We start from the raw sequence: 21,232 nt of genomic DNA on the forward strand, positions 1-21,232 counted from the left end.
AGCACCTGCCAGGTGTTGCCGTGAGACAGCTTGGGCTAACGCTTTTCTACAAGCTTTGTGGCTTAAGACTACTCCCCCACGCCCCCACCCAGGGCCCCTAGCCCTCCCTTTCCTCAGGTCTCAAACCATAGTAGGTGTCGAGCGCCCCCTGTGTGTGAAGCTCGGTAGCGAGCAAATAAGGAGTGTGGCTTGCTTTCTTTTAAAAAAAAAAAAAATTTATATTTATGTGGTGCTGAGGCTCGAACCCAGTGCTTCGTGCATGCTAGGTGAGCGCTCTACCACTGAACCCCAGCTCCAGCCCCCAGAGTGTGGTTTTTCAAAACTCCCCTCCTCCAAGTACCTATCGGTCTTATTTTTCAAGTGATAAAGCTGCCGAAAGTGCACTGGACCGTGGGATCAGAACACGTTCATTGAAGGTAACTAGCTCTGTGTGTGACCTTGAACTAGTCATTTGCCCAGTGCGGGAGTTGATCCCTGAAATTTCTTCCGGTTTCAACTCTGGGAACAGGAAGATCTCAAGGTCGCGAGTGCTCAGCTGCGGCTAGAAGTGGATCTCAAAAACTTGTAGGCGTTGTTTACTACAGCTTTCGTTTCAGGGTCGGGGGTGCCTGTCGCCGCCGCCTCACACCCGGGTCGTGGAAGGGTCAAGCTTTGGTGCGCAAGCTCCCGGCTGAACTGAACTACGGCGTCCGGGCTGGGCCGCGGAGTTCCGCGGAAATCCTTCCCCTTCAGCCAATCACTGCTTGAGGCCCTCCCGCGTTGCCGGAAAGAGCTGTAGCCCCGAGCAACTACGACGTCTGGCTTTCTGAATTTGGCGGCGGGAAAGGCCATGAGTAAAGCCCGGGCAGAAGCTGCGGCGGGAGGTAACGGAGGCGCTAGCACGATTCGGGAGGGGAGCGGGAGAGACCGGCCTAGTGACACGGTCTCGTCTCACCGTCTCGTCTCTCTCCGCAGCCCCTGGCCTCCTCCTGAAGTACCTGCAGGAGCAGAACCGGCCCTATAGCGCCCAGGATGTATTCGGGAACCTGCAGAAGGAACACGGTCTGGGCAAGGCGGTGAGGACCTTTGAGGATTCCCTCCCCGCGGAGCCCCTGTAATCAGGCTGGGTTCCTGACCTCCCGGGGCTTCCGCCCTCTCCCATTACTGGCTGAAATCTCCCCTGCCTGGGCCCAAAGACTCCTCTTATTGCCCTCCCTTCCCTTCTGCCAGGCGGTGGTGAAGGCGCTGGAGCAGCTGGCCCAACAAGGCAAGATCAAAGAGAAGATGTACGGCAAGCAGAAGATCTATTTTGCGGATCAGGTGAGGAGAGCCTGCGCACATTATGACCTATATCAGATGCCAACACTGAATCAACTAGTATCAACTCTTTGGCACCCCACCAGCGCTCTACCACTGAGTCACAACCCTGCCCTGGGATTTGTATTCTTTAGCCTAGACCTTCACTTGTATGTCTCTGACTTCAGTATCAGAATCAATCCTGCAAAAGAAGAATGCCTTCCTAACTGGCTCCTCCCTAGCATTCTTCTCCCTTAATGGAATCACTTTTCACCCAAACCAGAGACTTGAGAGTAATTCCTGACTTTTCCCCTGCAATGTCTAGTCCATCAAGTAGAGCTGATTTTTTTCTTCTTGAGTCCAATTTCCTTTCCCTCTGCTATCACTGCTCTAATCCAGGCCTTGTTGTCTACAAATGTCCCCCCAAAAGATCTCACCTCCTCGAACATATCTTGAACACTACAGCCAGAATCATCTATCTAAATGCAAATGTGATCACGTACCATCCCCTACATAAAACTCTTCAATGCCTCATGTGTGCTCCATAGAACAGGTAAAAGGCACCTGAAGACTTGCTGCAGCCAGCCTCTGGCTTCACCTGCCCTTATTATTTCTTCACCCATCAATACTAAACAATTTAGGTATGTTTTATTCCTCTGTCCCTTGCTTTTCCTCCTTCTGCCTCTGCCCACTTAAATCTTATTCAGTCCTTTGAAATTTCACTCAGTCCCCACTCTCTCCAGAAACCCAGAAATGATCTCCAGAAGGAGGAGCCAACTTCTCCTTTTTCAGGCTCTTATGCCTTTTGAGTCATGAGGTATATAATTTTCTTTCTACTTGTCTCCCTCACTAAACTAAGGTTCCTCTGGGCAGACCTCATTTTGTGTTCATCTTTGTTGACTCATTACCCCAGTATCTAACATCTAAAAGACATTACTCGTTTAATTGAAGTAAAGTATAACAAATTACTACTCTATTGAGAATTATCTAAAAGAGGGGTTGGCAAACTTCTGTAAAGGGCTTCACAGTATTTTAGCTTTGCAGGCCCTATGGTCTTTTTCAAAAACATGCAGAATTTAGTTTGCTGTTTGCAGGTCCCTGCTGTAAACATTTATCTTGCCTATGCATAAAGTCTAAACTGCCCAAGCTGGCATTCCCATCCTTGCTAGACTGGGTCCTATTCCCAGGTGATGTGACTCTCACTGATCTGCAATAGGTTTTGTTTTTTATGATGCTGAGGCCTGAACACAGGGCCTTACTATGCTTAGATAAATGCTCTACCAACTGAACTCCACCCTAGGGTAATCCTTTTCTAGCAGCCTCTCATGAGAGGGGCTCCTTAGACTTCCATTAGAATCCCTTATCTAAATAGAGCCTCTTGTGCTTCTTCACTTGTAAGATTCTTTGGGTTTCCCGACTCCCCCTACTCCCTCTAGGCAAGGATGAAACCCAGGACTTTGTATGTGCTAGGCAAGCACTTTGCCACTGAGCTACATCTCCAACTCCATTAGATTCTACCTATTGCTGAAACTCATGGTCTAGGTGTCCCCACCTTGGTAAGAATGTTTCTTTACTCCTTTAGCCCAGTGAGTAGGTTTTATCACTAATGGAAAGATGTTTCTGTCCTATTTATTATCCTGCCAACCTGGACGCTCTTTGAGGTTAGGCATTAGGTTTCAACTTTTTTTACACATTTTCTTTGGGACCAGTATTCAAATGAATGACTTGTTACTGCCTTCCTGATATTTTTTTTTCCTTTTTATGCCTCACATTAATTCATTTGTACTTTTTCTCTTGTCTCTGGCAGAACCAGTTTGAAATGGTGAGTGATGCTGACCTTCACAGCCTGGATGCCAAAATCGTGGCCCTCACTGCCAAGGTGCAGAGCTTGCAGCAGAGTTGCCGCCACATGGAGGCTGGTAGGACTGGGGAGCCCTTGCAAGGTGCCCATAGGGCCAAGTTCAGTGTGGAAGTCAGGAACTGCTAAGTGAATGGCTCACTGATTACAGTGTCTTGTTGCAGAGAAGACCACTTTGCTGGGCCGCCTCAGGCATTACATTAAAAGAAATGTAGAGCTAGGTGCAGTGGTGCACGCCTATAATTCCAGTGGCTTGGGAGGCTGAGACAGGAGGATCGCGAGTTCAGTGCCATCCTGAGCAAAAATCAAGGTGCTAAGCAACTCAGTGAGACCCTGTGTCTAAATAAAACACAAAATAGGTCTGGGCATGTGGCTCAGTGGTTAAGTGTCCCTGAGTTCAATCCCCCGTACCAAAAAAAAAGAAAGAAAGAAAAATGTAGAATCACTAATGGCTTTTGTGTACAAATGGGCAAGACATGCATTTGCTTCCTCTGCCGTGATCTTCAGCACACTGCCCCCCTGTTTTCCTCTATTCCTGCTTTAACTGGCTACACATTAGTCTGCTTAACCTCATAGCCCACTACTTGTAGCTGGAAGACAAAGAAAAATAGAATGAACTGGTGACTCTGTAAGCCTTATTTTCCTGAATGTGGGGTCTTATTCTAGTAGATCTCAGAGCAAGGTAGAATTCACATTCCTACTTCAAAGAGTACCCCCTGACTGGGAAAGACAGAACCTCTCTGTCAGGGGTGGCAAGTGACCTCAGGAGGATGTGGTTTCAGAGCTGAAGGAGTTAACTAGTGCCCTGACTACTCCGGAGATGCAGAAAGAGATTGAGGAGTTAAAGAAGGAATGTGCTGGCTACCTAGAGAGATTGAAGAACATCAAAGCTGCCACCAACCATGTCACTCCAGAGGAGAAAGAGCAGGTGAGCTGGGAGGAAGGCTAGAGTTGCTTGCGCAGGATTGAGGACAAGGGTTGATCCTCAACAGGTAACTGTGGGCCTGAGGGATTTAGAGTAACCTGTTTCTTCTTTCTAGGTTTACAGAGACAGGCAGAAATACTGTAAGGAGTGGAGGAAGCGGAAGAGAATGGTGAGTTGGAGCTCCAAGGGAGGCTCTGGGAGTGCTTTAAAAAAATGGCAGCCACAAAGAAATTGCTGCCCAATGTCATGGTCTGACAGTTAGTGCCCAGTGTTGCCCACCTAAAAAGGGGTGGTTTTGCCGGGCGTGGTGGCACATGCCTGTAATCCCAGTGACTCTCTGGAGGCTAAGGCCAGGAAGATTGTTGAGTTCAAAGTCAGCCCTCAGCAAAAGTGAGGTGCTAAGCAACTCAGTGAGACCCTGACTCTAAATATAAAATACAAAATAGTCCTGGAGATGTAGCTCAGTGGCTGAGTGCCCCTGAGTCCAATCCCCGGTACCCCAAAAATAAAAAAAGGTGGTTTTGTTTCATCAGGCAACAGAGCTATCCGATGCAATCCTTGAAGGCTACCCTAAGAGCAAGAAGCAATTCTTTGTAAGTGGCCCTCTCTCCCTTCCTCCCCTAGGGCCATCACCCTGGGATGTCTCATTCACTTCTGTCTCTGTCCTACAGGAGGAAGTTGGGATAGAGACGGATGAAGATTATAAAGTCACACTCCCAGATCCCTGAGGGGGCCCTCTGTGAAAACTGGAGGATGGAAACACAAGAGATGCTAGGACTGGCCACTTTTGTTTAGAATGGCTTTTTTTGTTGTTCCTGCTGCGCTTCACCTTGGAGAATAGTGAGAAGAGAGGCACTAGCCCAGTGCATTGGGAAGAGGGAGGGCTGGTGGCCAGGAAAGGATGGTCACACCCATTTCATTTTCCACATTTTAACAACTTGAACTTAACATGCACACTTAGAATGAAGCTAAAAGAAAGCATTTTATAATATTTATTGTGATATAATTTGATATAAAAATATTTAATGTCCTCTGAATATTCAAACCTCCCAGACATCAAACCTGAAGAAAGCAGCAGGGAGCTTGGGAAATAAAGTAGAGAGAGGCTGCTATACCTCAGCATTTGAGAAGCCTAAGACATCCCCCAGTACTTTCATCCCAGGACACATTTTGATTATTTTCTGTACCCTTTCCCCCCACTCCTAAGTCCTGGGAGAAGTGCAGACAGCACTGGGTGATGATAGAGAAACTGGACAGAAAGACTGAGGTGGTTTTTGAGGCCCAGAAACTGTACTGAAGTTGCATTGTTGATGTTTAGAAAAATAAAAAATTTCAAGTTTGTAGTGCTGTGTCTCATCTGCCTTTGCTGTGCAGGACTACTGCTGGAGAACAGGGCAAGGATGGATAGGGAGGAAGGAGGTGATGGAACATAAGGCAAAAATAGAAACCCAATAGCCCTGCCCTCAGCTGGCCAGAAAGCTCCAGTCTCATCTTAGACTAACCAGGCAGCCCTAGTCTAAGCCTTTCAACCTTCATGGCTGTGGGACTATTTCCTCTCACTCCTTTTCTCCCACCCAACTACTTCTAAAACATCCATGCTTGAGTCATGTTACCCAAGAAACCAAAACAGGCAGTTTCCATGTACACACAAATCATGAACAGAAATCCGAGGTTTAGAGAAAGAGCTGAAAGGCCAGGAGTTCTTTGGGATACTCAGAACAGACTCCGGTCCTGAGGACTTACAGGGAGAAGAAGACTGGGTAGGTTTGACTTTATGGTCAATATAATAAATTAATCAGAAGCTTTCACAAAACAAAACCCCCAACTCCACTGAAGATGAAGTGAAGCTGGGAAGACCAAACACCAAGTAGAAACCAGCTGACTGGTGTGAGGTGTCACAGTCCAATCTCAGGCCCAGCAGTCCCAAGACCAAATAGGAAACTCAAAAATCTCTTGCTGGCCATTCTGCATGTTTCCAAGAGCCATCAGTAAAGTTGATTTTTCAATTGATGCAGGACGCCAATCACGATCTCCCGCAGGGTCTGGTGAGGGCAGCAGAAAACAAAGCTCAGGAAGGTACAGAGCTACCTTTTGACATGCTCTTTAAGAAAAGTGCATTGAAGAGCTAGGGGTGTAGTTCAGTGGTAGAACACTTGCCTGGGGGATTCTATCCCCAGCATGGCAAAAAATAACAAAACTGCATGGAAAGAGGTATATGATAAAGCAAGTATAATAAAATGTTACTGGTAGAAGGCAGTTAACTTTTCTTAAATATTTTTTTTTGGTTGTAGGTGGACACAATGCCTTTATTTTTTATTTATTCATATATGGTGCTGAGGATTGAACCCAGCGCCCCATATGCACTAGGCAGGCATTCTACCGCTGAGCTACAACCCCAGTCCCAGCAGTTAATTATTCTAAAATTCAATGTTGCAGTATGTTTAAAGCATTTCACAATTATAATGTTGGGAAACAAATAAGTCTTGAATACAAGTTCAAGCCTTGAGAAAAAGCAGCCAGGCTTTAGAAGCAGAAGATAGTTCAATACCATTAATATATCTCTTCTTACAAATAAACAATCAAAAGCTCTTGGGGCAACTATTTTAATGGGCCTGGGAGTGAGGGCCTGAAATCTGCATGTTTCCAAAAACTGTAGGTAACTGCTGCAGGTGATCAGGGCTTCCACACAAGGCAGCCAAAGAATGATACATGAGGCAGCAATAGTGTAACATGGGTTAAACAAAAGCCAAGAGAGGGCTCTGGCATTGAGTGCTCACACCATACTTGCCAATGAGACCTTAATGTGAAAATCTCGGCTGGAAGCACGGAAGATAACAGAATACTGAAAGTTGAAAGACACTTAAAGTGGCTATCCTACTTTTCTGAACAAAAAGTGGCTTTGTTCACAATATCTGAGGGTAATGTTAGAACCCCAGATCATTTCTGTCCCATACCTGAGGCTTACAGTGCTCCTCAATCCAGCTGAAAACACAAGCTGATAGCTCTTGGAAGCTGGCCACAGAGATGGAGGCATTGAAGGACTCAAACAGGGAGTCCATGACACCTTGAAACACATTAAACTTGTCCTGGTCAGAGACCTGGTCCTCTCCCTCATGGGGGTTGTCCTGATGTGCCTTCACAATCTGCTCATAGTTTCTGAAAGCAAATAGGCATAGATGAGGTGCTACAGCAGCTCCCCACCACCCAGGAAAACAATGATGAGGTTGCTCTGTGTACTTGCCCACCACCCCTCCTTTCATTGGAGTTTTGGGGATGTATTCAATACTACTACCAGGTCAGAAATGGTGAGTCTCCAGCTGTCCTTCACTAACTGACAGGCGTTTTCTGAATGCCATATATAAGGTGCTATCTGGGATACAGTCTTGCTTCACAGTGGCTGACTCAGGTAGTGCGAATATTATCTACACATATTACCTGGTGTAGCCTTTGGACAAGGCAAAGGTGTGTGCAGCAGTCAGCCTCAGTCCCCTCAGAAGCTAATTTCCCCAGTTCAGCACCCCTCTTACACTTTCATTATCTTTAGGGCTGTGACATCCTTGCGTAGTGTAGACACCTCCTCTTCCTGCTTTTTCTTCTCCTTGTGTAAAAACTGGATGTAGTCGATGGCTGGGGTGGAAGCAGAGGAAATCTCAACCAGGAGAACAAAACTGAATTTGATTTCCCTCCTCCACACCCATTATCCCATTACAACCACCACACCAGGGCCAGGCCGGGGATGGGTATGTAGTGCTGCCCTCTTCACAGCCCCTGTTGGCTCCACCCCTCAGTTCTCTCCCCGTCCATACTCTTCTGTAGAACGATGGCTTTGCTGAGCTTTTGAGAGCCAATGGAGAAGTCCTGCTGCTGGCAGGTGGGGACGATGGTCTGAAGGTCATCATAGCCTCTCTGTGGAAACAACATGAGAAAGGGGATCCTTAACCCTGAGGGATTAAGTCAAGATGGCACAAAGCTTCCATGACACCAGTTCCATTCTCACAAACTGCGGGGGGGGTGGGGGTGGAAAGAAGATGTTCATGCCCAGGGACTAGATCATGCACAGCTCCTGGAAAGATGATGTTCACGCCCAGGGACTATATCAGCTCACCCGTAAGGCTATTTGGAGCTGTTTGAGGTGGTCTGGGCAGAGAAAATCTAAAATACATAGCGCCCCCCCCAATCACCTTGATGGCGTCCCTCCTCTTCTGCTCCGACTGGGTATGTGCTCGCCGCCGGCGGTCTTTGTAGGATTCCTTGTAGGACTCCTGGTGGTAATCACTGTCCTCATCATCTACGCTCAGAGTTGGGGGCAGGGAGAGGTCACCTTAGGGCCCAGTGGGGCCCAGCTAGCCCACCTTTCCCTGATGGGAAGAACCCAGTGCCCAGAGATGGCAGATGGGCAAAGAATCAGTCAAATATCCTGGATGAGGTAAAAGACACACCCTGTGTCTGGCACTCAAGACTCCAACACCCCCATGTGGTCAGCTGGAGCTTCCCTGTCTAGGAAAGATACTAAAATGATGGCATAACTGAGACCCCCAGGTGGGCAGGAGGGTGTTGCTGCCTACCTGTGTTGGGGACAGAAGAGGCACTGGTGGAACCGATGCTATTAGCTCTGGACACTACACTTCCCTTACGAGTGTTTTCTACAAAAAGCCCTGGAAAAGAGAGGTTCCAATCACTAAGGACTGGAATGGAGTGCATTGCCAGCCCTCATAGACAACTGTGGGCACAAAGGCTTCCTTAAATGACTGCCAGCCGTCCTGAGCCACCCACTTCCTGCCATATCATGCTGCAAAGCTCCTGTCTCCCATATCTACACTGCTCCATAGGCCTGCAGTCAAACCCTCTGGCTCACAAAGGGACATCTGAACATTTGAGAACCAGTGAACAGCTGTCACTATTTCCATCACTTCCTGGTCCAGAGCAGAGGAATCAGGTGTCACCCATGGTTGCTTCCTGCCCATTCTCCAGTTCCTTTTTCATGTCTCAAGCCAGGACCTTGGCTCAGAGACAGTGGACTGTGCTCAGGTGTGGCTAGCAAGGCCACAAGAATTTATACAGCTGAAACAGGAGAATCATTCCAAAAGCCCAAGACAATAGGGGAGGTACTCACTCACCAGGGTCCAGGCTGTTGTCACTGTAGGCATACTCCACCTGCAAGCACCAAGCAAGGGAGAAGCCCATCAGACACAAGTGTGCGGACAGCCGAAAGGTTCCCCGAACGCAAAGCTGGGATAGGCTGTGAGAGCGCCGCCCCTCTGCGTGATCCCTTCCGCCCCACTCATCCTCCGGCCCCCAGCCCCCTCGTTCCCTCGCGCTCGCGCGCACACGCCTCGCGCGCCTCGTTTGTCTCTACACCTTGGCAGCCGCGGGGTAAAAACTGTCTATCTGCAGCCCCGGGAGACTCTGGGAACAGGAAGGAAGCCCCTAATCTTCTCGAACCTCTGTGTGCACGAGCCCAGCCCGCCCTTCCCCGGAGCCGGCGCACGCGCCCACGGGGCTTGCCTTGACCCAGGGGTCCTCGGGAGAAGCGCCTGGCTCCGTCATCTTGGACCTATCGAACCGGAAACAACTAAGCGGGCGGGCCCCCTGCTGCGAGGAAGCGGAGAGGCGCGTCCACGTGACTAGAGTTCGCCAATCCACGACGGAGAGGCAGGGATGGGGCGAGAGCGCTGCGCACGCGCGTCTCAAGACTTTAAAACTGACCGGAGGTGGTTCTCCTTGGCGTTGGACCTACAACTGGTCGGTGATAGGGATCTGCTCCTCGCCTGTCCCTGCCTTTCTGCAGTTTAGGGTCTAGAATGGCGGCCACATGAAGCACCTTCTATGAAATGGGATCCCTTCAAAAGGCTTTTGTGAGGGCTGGGGATAGATAGATAGATATATATTTCGATGTAGAGCCAGTGCTTCTCATGTGAAGGACCATGGGTTCCATCCTCAGCACTACCCAAGGGGGAAAAAGTTTTCTAAATATTGTTGCAGATCCTGTGCGCATGTGCACTCACCTGCACCTGCAGACCTTGTCCCTAGGTTAGAAACTGGGCGGAGCACTCCTGCTTCACATCATCTGACCCCATCAAGCTGCAAGTTCTGAGGGCAGAGCCACTACCCAGCATTGATCTTCCAAAACCCAGCCCAGTAGCTGGCATGGTGCTTGTGGAATTAAATAATCCTTGCAAAAAGTTTGTTAGTTGTTTTGCTGTTTTATAGTGAGGAATTAGAAGTACCTAAAAAGTCTCTCACTCAAAAGTCTCTCTCACAGCTAGTAAGTGGGAAGAACGAGGATGACATCAGTCTGGCTAACTTCAAAGGCCATATACTTAACCACTGTAATCCTGATTTCTGGCTCAGGTCTGGGCCCTGAACTTGTGGCATAAGAGTCCAAAGACACTTTAGAGACGCTGGAGCAGGAAGCAGACACCATACAGGCAGCACCTGTAGACATTCACCTTTAATTCTGTTAGAAATTCCAGTGTTTGCCATGACCCCAGTCAGTGGTGGGCATCAGACATTTGTGGGCAAGAATAGGGATGGAACTCCACAGGGGCCTACTCCCCAATAAGCCACATCTTTACTGTTGATTAAACGTCAGCATGCTGCATAGGATTCCTGTGTCTATCAGGCCCAGCCATGTCCTGCACAGCTTAGCTTGAAGCCCCCTAGGCCTGAGACTGGAAGAGCATCAAGGTACCCATTCCTCCACAACACTGGATCTCATCTACTCCAGAGGCCACTGCGGTCCCACAGAGAATTCATTATCAGTCACGGGCCTGAGGAGTTTTGGATATGCGCTTCTGCAGGAGATTCCAGGCTTTTTCCACCTTCCGACAGTCCAGGATATTGGAAGAAAGGACAACGTCAGGCAAACACCCACTGGACATTCCCTCCCCACAACCCTTTCTTTCCCTGGGCATCAACCTGGAGTTGGGTGACATGCGGCTCCCACAAGGTGCTCAGCACCACGTGGCTCTGGTCCACAAGCTGCTGCCCACTCATCTGGCTCTGTAGCCTGCTTTGAGCGGCAGCTTCACTTAGGCCATCCCTCTCCACAATGCGTCGTACAGCCTGGGCACAGACGAGGCATTTGTCAGGAAGGATCCCAGCTCAGCCTGCTGGATCAGAGCAGGATACCATCTGCAGTAGGGATGGGGTAAGGGTGGGGTCCAGATACCTCTGTCTCAGGGATGACAACGGTCCACACCTCATGTACCATGTTCTGCCAGCCGGCTTCAAGCAGCATGGCGGCATCAATCACACACACATCCTTTCCTGTGGGGAGACCCCAGTCACTGTCAGCAGCACTCTAATGCTTACTATCAATCAGAGGCTCACAAAAACAAGTCCCAGGGAAAGTGGATAGCCATGCTGGGGGCAGGGAAGCTCTCGGGGAGAATCTGCTCAACTCTCCCCTTCAACTGTTCCCATCATCCCTCCCACTCACCCTCAGCCACAGCTAGATCCATCTCCTCTCGGGCCAGCTTTGCAATAACTGGCCACACAATGTCGGTGAGTATCTTCATCTGCTTCTGGGGAGGGGAAAGAGGAAGTAGGCAGAGGTTACTTTCCCTGAGTGATGGAGCCAGCCCAGGAGGTGGGAGTTGGGAACAAATGAGCAGAAATCCAAATTCTGGGTCAGAATTTAGGAGGAGCTAAAGAGCCCTGAGAGGTGTGTGTTTACCTTGTTTCCAAACACCCGGCTGCCTAGGATCTTCCTATTGATGATGCCATCTTTATGGAGAATATCTGAGTGACAGAGAAGGAGGACTAAGCAAAGAGACCAAGCCATCTCCTCACTTCAAGCCACCTCTAGCCCTCCCCAGTTGTTACCTGTTCCAAAGGCCTCCACCACAGGTTGGTATGCAGGGCCACTTGGGGCGTAGGCCCGATGGCCCAAGTGGTCACTGTCGATGACAAATGCCCCCAGGCCCTTCAGCCGCTGAGCTATTGAGCTCTTCCCAGAGCCACTGATGCCAGTCAGCCCAATCACGTAGAGACCTGAAGGGAGCTCTGGCCTCTTCTGGGGTAGATGAGAAGGAACCCCATAGTTACTAGGGCCCTTAGGTTCATGCTTGAGGCTGAACCCCTCAATTTTTACTCTCCAGCATTTCCAGCACGCCCAAACACAAGTGAAAGAGGAAAGGTAGGCTTACATTTGGAGGCCGAAGCAGCTTTCCCAGCAGTCTTTGGCGGGAGTTGGAGGAACTGACTTTCTCTTCTTCATGTTGCTCGTGGCTTTCGTCCTTCACCAGCTGGATCTGATACAAGGCAAGCTCCTCCAAGTCCTAGGGTAAAGGGGGAAGGATGAGAAAAGAGTGAGAGGAGGAAGGAAGAACCCAGATCCCCTTTATCCTCTTCTACCTACCCAAGGAAGGGAAGCTGGGAACCAGTTTCTTCTTGCTTCTTCCCACCACCCTGACCCCTCTCTTCCCTCCTCTGGAGCCATGGTACTTCCAACAGCACCCCATAAAGGTTTTCCCCCTTCCCATCCACACCCTCTGCCAGTCTCCCAGGGGTTACATTCTCAAGGCGGAAGCGGTTGGCGGCCATCCCCCCACGATAGGTCTCCTCGCTGACCACCAGGAACTCCAAGGAGGGGTCAGAGCCAGCAGGCCCATAGGGGTCCAGTAGGGGGATGACATCAAAAGTCAGGGAGGGCTTGATGTCCACCAGGAACTCACTCAGATGTTCCACACGTTCTGCATAAGGCTGGAGCAGCTCAGGGAGCAACTTGCCTGGGGAAGGAGCCCAGAAAAACAGTGAGGCTTTTTTACTGGGGAAGAAGAGTGTGGGCCTGTTTGGGGAAGAGTGTCCCTAGGCCCTGTATCTCCAGAGGAGGGTGACAGGAAGAAAGTATTAAACTGGGAGTCTGTTGCAGGGGAGGGACATGAAGGGGAGGAAATGGACGAGCACCATAGTCTCTGCAAGGGCTGGCATGAGTCCAGAGAACAAGCCACCGAGAGATTACTCCAGAGAACTAACAATGCTAATGGGCATCAGAGTTAGAGAATCCCAAGAGCCATGTCATCCTTGAGTTCATTCTTACTGTCTGTAGCACTACTACCTTACAATTCATTTGTCTATTTATTCCCAGTGTCTCAAATTTTACAGTTGATCACCTGGAGAATCTTAAAAGTAGATTCCTTAGTTCCACATTTGGGAGGTCTAACTGGTGATTGAACCACAAACTAAGAAAGCTTCCTCAATACAATGAATCAAAATGCATTGTTGTCATATATACCTAATTAAAATTAATTAATTAATTAACTTAAAAAAGAAAGCTTCCTCAGCACCAACTGTCAAGCATTGCGACATTTGGAATGGGTGTGAACTAATAGCCCTATCTTTCTTGATCTTGGCATTAACGGTGGTGGTTGGGAGAGGAAATTTGGGAAATCCTCCACTACCCTAATGCAGGGTCCCTCTCACTCACTCTTTAACAGATCTTTATCTGCTACTCCCACCACAAGCTGCTCCTGGGCCAGGATGCATGCAACACTGAGCAACACCTTGTGAGCATTGTGCAAGCGGTCAAACGTGCCACCCACAGCCCCACGGTGGTAGCCACGCACAGGCTGCTTTGGAGACCTAGCCACAGGGGAAGCTGGCCTAATGGTGGAGGATAAGGGTACATCCAGGGACTCCACAAGCAGCATTCCGGTCCCATAATCCGGGTACAGCAGCACTGAAGACAGTTGTGGACAACAGCTGTAACAGCTGGTGGCATATCGTTCTAGTTGTTGCTTAACTGGATTGTACTGACTTCCATCCAGGGTCTGGAAGTCAGTCAGCACTACTTCTGGCGGGTGGGCCAAATTCTGGACTGAGCTGGGCAGTGGAGGGAGAAAGGCGCTCTTGGTTTGGATGTTGGTCAGTAGAATTCTGACGTCCAGGTGCCTGTGGAGGTTGGCGCCAGCGTAAAGGTGCGCGATGAAATCGAGAACCTCAAACGTGGCCTGCACCGGGCTGGACTGGGGCTGGGCAGGGCCCTCCAGACTCATGCCCGGCTGCAGGTGTACATAGAGTGTGTGATTCACCAGGCGGGCAGCTGAGGTCAGGATAGGAGCGAGGCGAGGGGCCAGGGAGGCCAGTGGCGTCGTCAGCACCAGGAGGCCCGACTGGAATACAGCCATGCTGCCTAGGCCTAAGGACAGTCAGGGAGAGGAAATGAGGATGGCTAAGGGGCTATTGGTTGAAGCCGAGACCTGCACTGGGCCTTGGACCCAGAAGGAGACCTGGAGCCAGGAGAAGGCCTGGCCGATCGCGCAATGACTTCTCTGAAGTAAACCAAAATCCTGGGAAGGGGGAACTGGAGAGGAATCCCTGCGTCATAGGGCTGGGGATCCAGGAACTGGGCCCTCTTACTAAACTGCACTGGGTCTTCAAGAAATCGAAGGAGGGGCCTAAAGGGGGACGCTGACGTTTAGGTTGGTTCCCTACTAGCTGAACCCCCCAGGCTTTGGTTCCACTTACACCAGCCGCGGAGGCTTCCCGAGCGGCGGCCCGGAAGCACTGCCTTTGGAACCACAACTCCGAGGTATGGAAACCGAGAGAGGCCAAACATCTCAACTTCGGAACTCAAATCTCACGGAACTCTCGTGAGGTTTCTTGTGGAACGGAGCATGTACTGTTGATGAGGCGGAGCTGAGCGCGGAGGTTGTGAGACTGATTAAATCTTGGCTCCAGATCCATCCGGACTGGGCAGAAAAGGGCAAGGCAGGCTTGAAAGCCCAGATGGCGGATTCCCTTCAGCCCTGGAGAAGAGAGATTGGTTTCAACTAGGTTAAACAAAAGGCAACCAGAACTAATACCGGCTTTCCTCCTTAATTCCAGTGACAGAGGTAGGGGTCACAAAATTGCACTTGCACTAGGAGAGGCGTTCCTAGAGCCTCCTGGTCCTCCCGCTCCCAGCCCGAGGATTTTCATTTGATAGATTACTGGGCAACTTTACCCAAGTCCCATTTCGCACATGGGATGTATGGGACCCTGAATGTTCCAGGGGTACATAGAGACCGGTTCTCATGGCTTCTATAGGATGCTCGCCGCACCACGCACCTTAGTGCGCCTGCTTTCAAGAGAGGAGAAGGAGCTCTGCGTGTGAGCTCAGTAGAGCTACCAGGGTCTCTAAACAGGAGAAAAGTGGGCAAGGGCGTGGGACATAGTGGTAAAGATTTACCTCGAAGTTAATGAGGGCTGATTAGACTGGAGTTTGGAGCGGTGTGGGGAGAAAGCCAGGTTGCTATTAGAAGACTTTTCAGGTAAATTGTTCACGGAGATCTGAAAAGGGAAAGCAATCAATCCTCAAGATTCCAGTAATGAAGCCGGGCGCTGTGGCGCACACCTGTAATCCCAGCGGCTCAGGAGGCTGAGACAGGAGGATGGAGAGTTCAAAACCAGTCTCAGCAACGGCGAGGGACTAAGCAAATCAGTGAGACCGTCTCTAAACAAAATACAAAATAGGGATGGGGGATGTGACTAGGGGTTGAGTGCCCCTGAGTTCAATCCCCGGTACCCCCCCACACACACAAAAAAAAAAAAAGAGAGAGAGAGAGGCTTTAACCTTTATTTTATTTATTTGTTTTTATGTGGTGCTGAGGATTGAACCCATTACCTCACCCTTGGTAGGCAAACACTCCACCACTGAGCTACAGCCCTAGCCTGTCGTATTCTTAAAGCCTCTAAAAGTGTATAATCCCTCAGCCCCACAAATCTGCCTTTGTAGTCAAGGAATGCACAATTGTGAAGACACAAAGGCATTAAGGGACCAGGCTGCTTGCAAGTGACATCTTAAATTGGATTTTAAAGAGAAAAACTTCATTTGAAGAAGCAAAGACTGTCTGAGAATGTCCCAAAACATCTGGACAGTCTCATCTGGCACACAGAGTTACTCTTTTTCAGCAAGTGTGTTATTTAGCCCCTCCCATGTTCAGGTGGGGTTCTAAGCACAAGGGATAGAGCAGTGAGCAAAAATAACAAAGTCTCTGCTCTCCTGGAGTTTAGATTCCTGTGTGTCTTGGGATGGGGTGGTGAATTAAACAATTTAAAAAATTCTGTAATATATCTATTGGTGATGAGGGCTATGAAGAATAATAAAGCAGAGTAAGGGGACCGACCATACTGGAGGGAAAGGAATGCTGTTTTAGATAGGGTGTTCCAGGGAAACAGCAAACACCTGAGGGAAGAGAGAGAATGAGAGATCAGGGATAAAGCAAACCAGACAGAGGAGATGGCAAATGCAAAGATCCTGAGACAGGACCAGGGGGACCAAAGTGAATGGATATGAAGAGTGGTGGGAGATGAGATCAGAAGAACATAGGGGTCAGATCACAGCAGTTCTTGTAAACATTGGCTTTTACTGAAATGGAAAGCAACAGAAGGCATTTTTTAAAAAATATTTATTTTTTAGTTTTTTTCAGCGGACACATCTTTGTTTATATGTGGTGCTGGGGATCGAACCCGGGCCGCACGCATGCCAGGCGAGCACGCTCCCGCTTGAGCCACATCCCCAGCCCCCCAGAAGGCATTTTGATGAGAAGAATTTCATTTTTAAAAAAATCATTCTGACTGTACTGTGGAAAATTTTACTGTTGGAGGGCAAGAGCAAAATCAAGAAAACCACTTGGGAGGCTACTACATAGCCGAGAGAGATGATAGTGTGAGGAACAGGATGATTTCCCAATATGCTTTGAAGGTTGAAGATATAGGGTGGAGTTGTCAGTATTTGCTGAAAGATTGATTGAAAGATGAGGGGAGCTGGGTGTGGTGGCGAACACTTGTAATCCCAGCAGCTCAGAAGGCTGAGACAGTAGAACTGCAAGTGTAAAGCCAACCTCAGCAATTTAGCCAGACCCATCTCAAAATAAAAACTAGCTGGGCACGGTGGCGCACGTATTAATCACAGCAGCTCGGGAGGCTGAGGCAGGAGGATTACCAGTTCAAAACCAGCCTCAGCAAAAAGGCCCTAAGCAATTCAGTGAGACCCTGTCTCTAAATAAAATACAAGACAGAAGGGGTTGGAGATGTAGCCCAGTTGGTAGAGAGCTTGCCTCACATGCACAAGGCCATGGGTTCAATCTCCAGCACCAAAAAAAAAAAAAAGGGCTGGGGATGTGGCTTCCTTGGTAAGCACCTCTAGGTTCACTTCATGGTATTAAAAAAAAAATGGGGTTGGCTGCAATTAAGTAATAATTCAAGGTTTTTGGATTGAGCATCTGGACAAATGGAGTTGTCATCACCCACTGAAATGAGGAAGACTGAAGGAGGAGGAAGTATTCCCCAATCATTGAACACGTTATGATTACTAGACATCATGTGACACTGAGTAGGCAGCTGGAAATATAAACCTGGTGTTTGCAGGAAACGATGAGGTTGGAGATATGTACATTTTTGGGGTGTTGTGGGGGGCATTAATATCTAAATGGTATTTGAAATCATTCCACAACGTAGATTATTGAGAATGTGGATATATGAAATATAGAGGGGTCACACTTAGACTCTCTTACCACCTGTATGTTTGCTTGTTCGCTCTCACAGAAGTGCAAAGGAGAAGCCTGGGGTGGGGGCAGGCTGTAAGAGCAGATCCCATGCCTCAGAAATTCATACCACCTTGGCCCTCTGCCCTTCCGTGGACTTCCTGGATGCTGTAAGGACAGCAGATTCATCTGGGCCTGCAGAGCAGGGAGACCAACAGGGGTGGGGTAGCTGAGACTCCTTCCTCCAAGTTGCAGAGGCAACCAGCAGTCCAGTGGGCCAGAGAAAATCCTTATCTGGACGACAGGACAGAATGTACTGCCGCCTTCCCCTGATGTCCCACACAGAGGCCCAAGAACCACAGTAGGTTTCTCTACTGGTCCTTCACTTCCTCTGAGACATGACCCCCCAACCTAGTCCCTACCTCAGTACCACCCCCTTCTGGGACACTCCTGCCCCTTTCCCCTGCCTGTCATCCCCTCTCCTCACTTATACCTGTTCTCTCTTGGCTCCCTACCTCTGCCCATCCCCCATCAGACCTCTACAGAAGTTAGGAGATTGGCTCCTATGGTTCCTGCCATGGAGTGCCCCTCTGTAGGATCAGGAAGTATAGACCACTGAACACGCTAGCCAGGACTGAAGCCCCAGCTGTACCTCCTGGGAAGAGGCAGCCTTGTGGCTGATGGGGACCTCTCTGCTGAAGAGTTCAGTTTGAGGCAGGGGAACAAAGAGGTACTTAGTGGGGTGTCCCCTTTGCTTTATTTAGCATAGTGGGGGTCTAGCTCAGTAGTAGAGTGCTGGCCTAAGTCAGCACTGGGTTCCATCCCCAGCACTGCAAACAAAACCAAACCCTCCACACTAGCACTTTACAGGTATTATCTCACTTGGTCTTCAACCCATGAGAGAGGTGTTGAACTCATTTTACAGATAAGAACAGATTCAGGGCTGGAGTTGTGGCTCAGTGGCAGAGTGCTCACATGTGGGAGGCACGGGGTTTGATCCTCAGCATCACATAAAAATAAACAAAACAAAGATATTAAAAAAGAAAAAGGGGCTAGGATTGTGGCTCAGTGGTAGAGCACTTGCCTAGCAGGGGTGGGACCCAGGTTCCTCAGCACCACATAAAAATAAAGGCATTGTGTTGTGTCCATCTACACCTAAAATAAATATTTTTAAAAGAAAGAAAGAAAAGTAAACAGATTCAGGGTAGGTAAGGGCATTGCCTGGGGTCCCAAGAGTAATAAAGGCCAGGTCACAACCGGGCTTTCTCCAAACTTGAGTCCACCTAACTTCCACTGCTGCAGACTTCCCTTGGGCATCCAGACAGTTCTAGTATGCAGGCAGTCCCCTGGATTTGAGGCGTGACCCCGTGTTATCTCCCTCTGCTGGATATCTGTCTCCACATAGGTAGAACTGGGGCTCCGAGAATTGTCCTGATCATTCACCTGCTGCGCACCAGCGCAATGCAGCCGCCACCCCTGCGCTATCCCCTGCACATCCTGTGAAGCAAAGAAGGGCGCGAGGAGACAGTAGCAGACAAAGCCTTTATTTCGGGGCTGCAGGAGACGCAACGAGCTCAGGGTCCTCCGGTTCTCTGGTCCCAGCTGCCTCGGCGGGCTGGTCTGCGAACACAGCACGGTGCATGGCGGTCACGTAGCTGCAGCCACTGGGGTCCTCGAGGCGCAGCCGGGACAGGGGCAGGAAGCGCTCCGTGCTGTAGTAGCGCAGGGATGGCTTTGGGGCACGCAGCGCAGTGAGGAAGACCTGCGGGGCCGGAATAGAAGCGTGGGCTTGGATCATGGTGTGCCTCCCTCGAGTCCCTGAGAGCACTCACCTCTGTCACCTCCTCTGGGTCCTGCGCCTCACGGATGATCTGCTCGCAGTGGCGCTGGTAGAGTGAGAAGAGGTGGCGGGTCTGGGCATCTGTGTGGTTCAGCGCCCCTCCCGGGCCACCCTCTAACTTTTCATAGAAGGCGGTGTGCACTGGACCGCACTCGATGAGGCTCACGCTGCGGACAAGAGCGGCGAGTTGGCGGAAGCGGACATCAGGGCTGGCCTGGGTCCGCGGAGAGGAAAGCCGCTGCGCGCGCAGGCTGCTTTGCATAACCGAAATGTTTGCGAGGCGGCTGACTACCGGAGAAGTGCTCCCGTGTCCACCTGAGGCTTCGAGGGAGACTTTAGTCTGGGTGGGTAACTAGAACGGTGTGACCTCTGTGGACCTATGCTTTTCCATCACAATACCGACACCTTAGTCGGCAAGTGAATGAGATCATGTATGTCAAAGGCCCAGCACAGTGCCCGCCACACAACCATCGGAGTCTGGGAAGGAGGGCCAGGGACCCACTGGAGAGCGACCCCAACAAAAATCCCGGGCTTGGGTTTCCAAGGGTTCAGAAGTTTCAGGTGACTTACTGGACTCCAAAGGGCAGCAGCAGAACCGCCAGACTCTCGCACAAACCCTCAAGCGCGAACTTGCTGGCGCAGTACACTGCGTTGAAGGGAAGCCCTTGGAAGAGAGGTGAGGTCGCTGAGTTCTGCAGCTCAGATCTGCGTCCAGGCGGGGAGCGGCCTGGGGAGGCCCCGCCCCTTCTACTCACCCATCAGGCCTCCCACGCTCCCGGTCACCAATATGCGGCCTGAGCGGCGCCGCTTCATGTCCGGCAAGAAGGCCTGCAGTGTTCGCACCGTCCCAACCACATTCACGTCCAGCACCGAGCCCACGGCGCCCAGCCCGTGGGCCTCTAGGGGTCCAAGAAGACCCCGTCCCGCGTTGCACACTGTAAGAAGAGAGACCTGCCCTATGCGACCGACCAGTGACAGCCCCAGACTATCCCCTGGGGTTCCCTGTGCTTGGGGCATTCTGATTTGGGCTCTGGACAAGGATGGCTCTTGTACACATTTCGCGGGGGAGGCTCACCCAGCACATCCACACGGCCCTCGGTCACGCGTGCCCGGGCAGCAGCCACAGAATCTGAGTCCCTCACGTCCAATTCCAGCGTCTCTAGCGAGTCGGAAGGGCATCCCCGGGCCCGGGCTGCCTTCCACAGCTGGCCTTGAGCCCTCAGGTCCCTCAACGTGGCATACACTGAAGGTTTGGGAGAGGATGAAGATTTGAATGCCCTGCTTACCTCTAGGGGAAATCTATCCATGCTGGCCCCTCTTATACCTTTAAAGCTCCTAGACGGGTCCGAAGCCAGCCGAAGGGCCAGGTGCAGGCCGATGCCGGAGGAGCAGCCAGTGATGAGCACCACGGTGCGATCCATGGGGAGATTCTTGAGAAGCAGCTCAGGAGTAACAGGTCAGGAGCAGCAGAGTCCTAGGCGCAGGTCTCTGGGCTGGATATCACCTGCTTCACCCCGCCCCTGCCTGCAGTGCCCCCACCCCTTGTTGTGTCTCAGAGGCAATCTCAAGGCTGAGAACTCCCCTGACCGGCTCTCCCCACCCTGCTCTGGATCAAAGCAGAGAAAAGGCCACTGATTTAACACCAAATTTCCCTAGTTGCTGGTCAGAGGGAGGGCAAGCAGGAGGGCACTGAGCAGCACCATGGGTAGACTTCCTGGATATGTCTGTGTCCTAAGGGACAATTTTCGTTACCAAAGTTTGCTGCTTTGCTGTAAAAGTAAATGCTTGGGGGGGGGGGGGTGGCATTCTCAGTACAAAGGCCGGGGGTTAGTATTAAGCATAGGAGGCAAAAGGGAGGTGGGGAG

General features: G+C 50.4%; 4 protein-coding genes across 8 annotated transcripts; 1 reads left to right on the forward strand and 3 right to left on the reverse strand.

Moving 5' to 3' along the window:
- The first annotated feature begins 214 nt into the window (after positions 1-214).
- On the forward strand, positions 215-5,401 carry Psmc3ip (PSMC3 interacting protein). Its single transcript, XM_027947078.3, has 9 exons — positions 215-416; positions 597-863; positions 955-1,055; positions 1,210-1,299; positions 3,083-3,194; positions 3,916-4,061; positions 4,174-4,227; positions 4,592-4,651; positions 4,730-5,401. The coding sequence occupies exons 2-9, from the start codon at positions 830-832 to the stop codon at positions 4,784-4,786; spliced, it is 654 nt and encodes a 217-aa protein (XP_027802879.1). The 5' UTR covers positions 215-416; positions 597-829; the 3' UTR covers positions 4,787-5,401.
- Positions 5,037-9,658, reverse strand: Mlx (MAX dimerization protein MLX). Of its 2 annotated transcripts, XM_027947076.3 has the most exons (8): positions 9,564-9,657; positions 9,176-9,212; positions 8,624-8,713; positions 8,240-8,346; positions 7,865-7,964; positions 7,586-7,685; positions 7,013-7,214; positions 5,037-6,100 (listed from the first exon to the last, which is right to left on the reverse strand). In XM_027947076.3, the coding sequence occupies exons 1-8, from the start codon at positions 9,603-9,605 to the stop codon at positions 6,044-6,046; spliced, it is 735 nt and encodes a 244-aa protein (XP_027802877.1). In that variant the 5' UTR covers positions 9,606-9,657; the 3' UTR covers positions 5,037-6,043. The 2 variants fall into 2 exon arrangements, with proteins under 2 accessions (XP_027802877.1, XP_027802878.1); XM_027947077.3 differs by lacking the exon at positions 8,624-8,713 and having other exon boundaries at positions 9,564-9,658.
- An 836-nt stretch (positions 9,659-10,494) lies between these two features.
- Coasy (Coenzyme A synthase) lies at positions 10,495-14,635 on the reverse strand. Of its 3 annotated transcripts, none has more exons than XM_071602968.1 (10): positions 14,529-14,634; positions 13,819-14,199; positions 12,576-12,790; positions 12,209-12,340; positions 11,886-12,075; positions 11,737-11,801; positions 11,500-11,584; positions 11,230-11,327; positions 10,977-11,123; positions 10,495-10,879 (listed from the first exon to the last, which is right to left on the reverse strand). In XM_071602968.1, the coding sequence occupies exons 1-10, from the start codon at positions 14,617-14,619 to the stop codon at positions 10,817-10,819; spliced, it is 1,467 nt and encodes a 488-aa protein (XP_071459069.1). In that variant the 5' UTR covers positions 14,620-14,634; the 3' UTR covers positions 10,495-10,816. The 3 variants fall into 3 exon arrangements, with proteins under 3 accessions (XP_071459069.1, XP_027803073.2, XP_027803075.2); XM_027947272.2 differs by having other exon boundaries at positions 13,489-14,199; XM_027947274.2 differs by lacking the exons at positions 10,495-10,879; positions 11,230-11,327 and having other exon boundaries at positions 10,972-11,192; positions 13,489-14,199; positions 14,529-14,635.
- A 4,415-nt stretch (positions 14,636-19,050) lies between these two features.
- On the reverse strand, positions 19,051-21,205 carry Hsd17b1 (hydroxysteroid 17-beta dehydrogenase 1). Of its 2 annotated transcripts, XM_027947276.3 has the most exons (6): positions 20,692-21,205; positions 20,443-20,610; positions 20,123-20,302; positions 19,938-20,031; positions 19,360-19,534; positions 19,051-19,289 (listed from the first exon to the last, which is right to left on the reverse strand). In XM_027947276.3, exons 1-6 carry the CDS (start codon positions 20,786-20,788, stop codon positions 19,071-19,073), a joined length of 933 nt encoding a protein of 310 aa, XP_027803077.1. In that variant the 5' UTR covers positions 20,789-21,205; the 3' UTR covers positions 19,051-19,070. The 2 variants fall into 2 exon arrangements, with proteins under 2 accessions (XP_027803077.1, XP_027803076.1); XM_027947275.3 differs by having other exon boundaries at positions 20,443-21,205.
- Between the last annotated feature and the right edge of the window lie 27 nt (positions 21,206-21,232).

The sequence above is a fragment of the Marmota flaviventris genome, chromosome 17 (assembly GCF_047511675.1).
Source record: "Marmota flaviventris isolate mMarFla1 chromosome 17, mMarFla1.hap1, whole genome shotgun sequence".
In the NCBI taxonomy this organism is placed as follows: domain Eukaryota; kingdom Metazoa; phylum Chordata; class Mammalia; order Rodentia; family Sciuridae; genus Marmota; species Marmota flaviventris.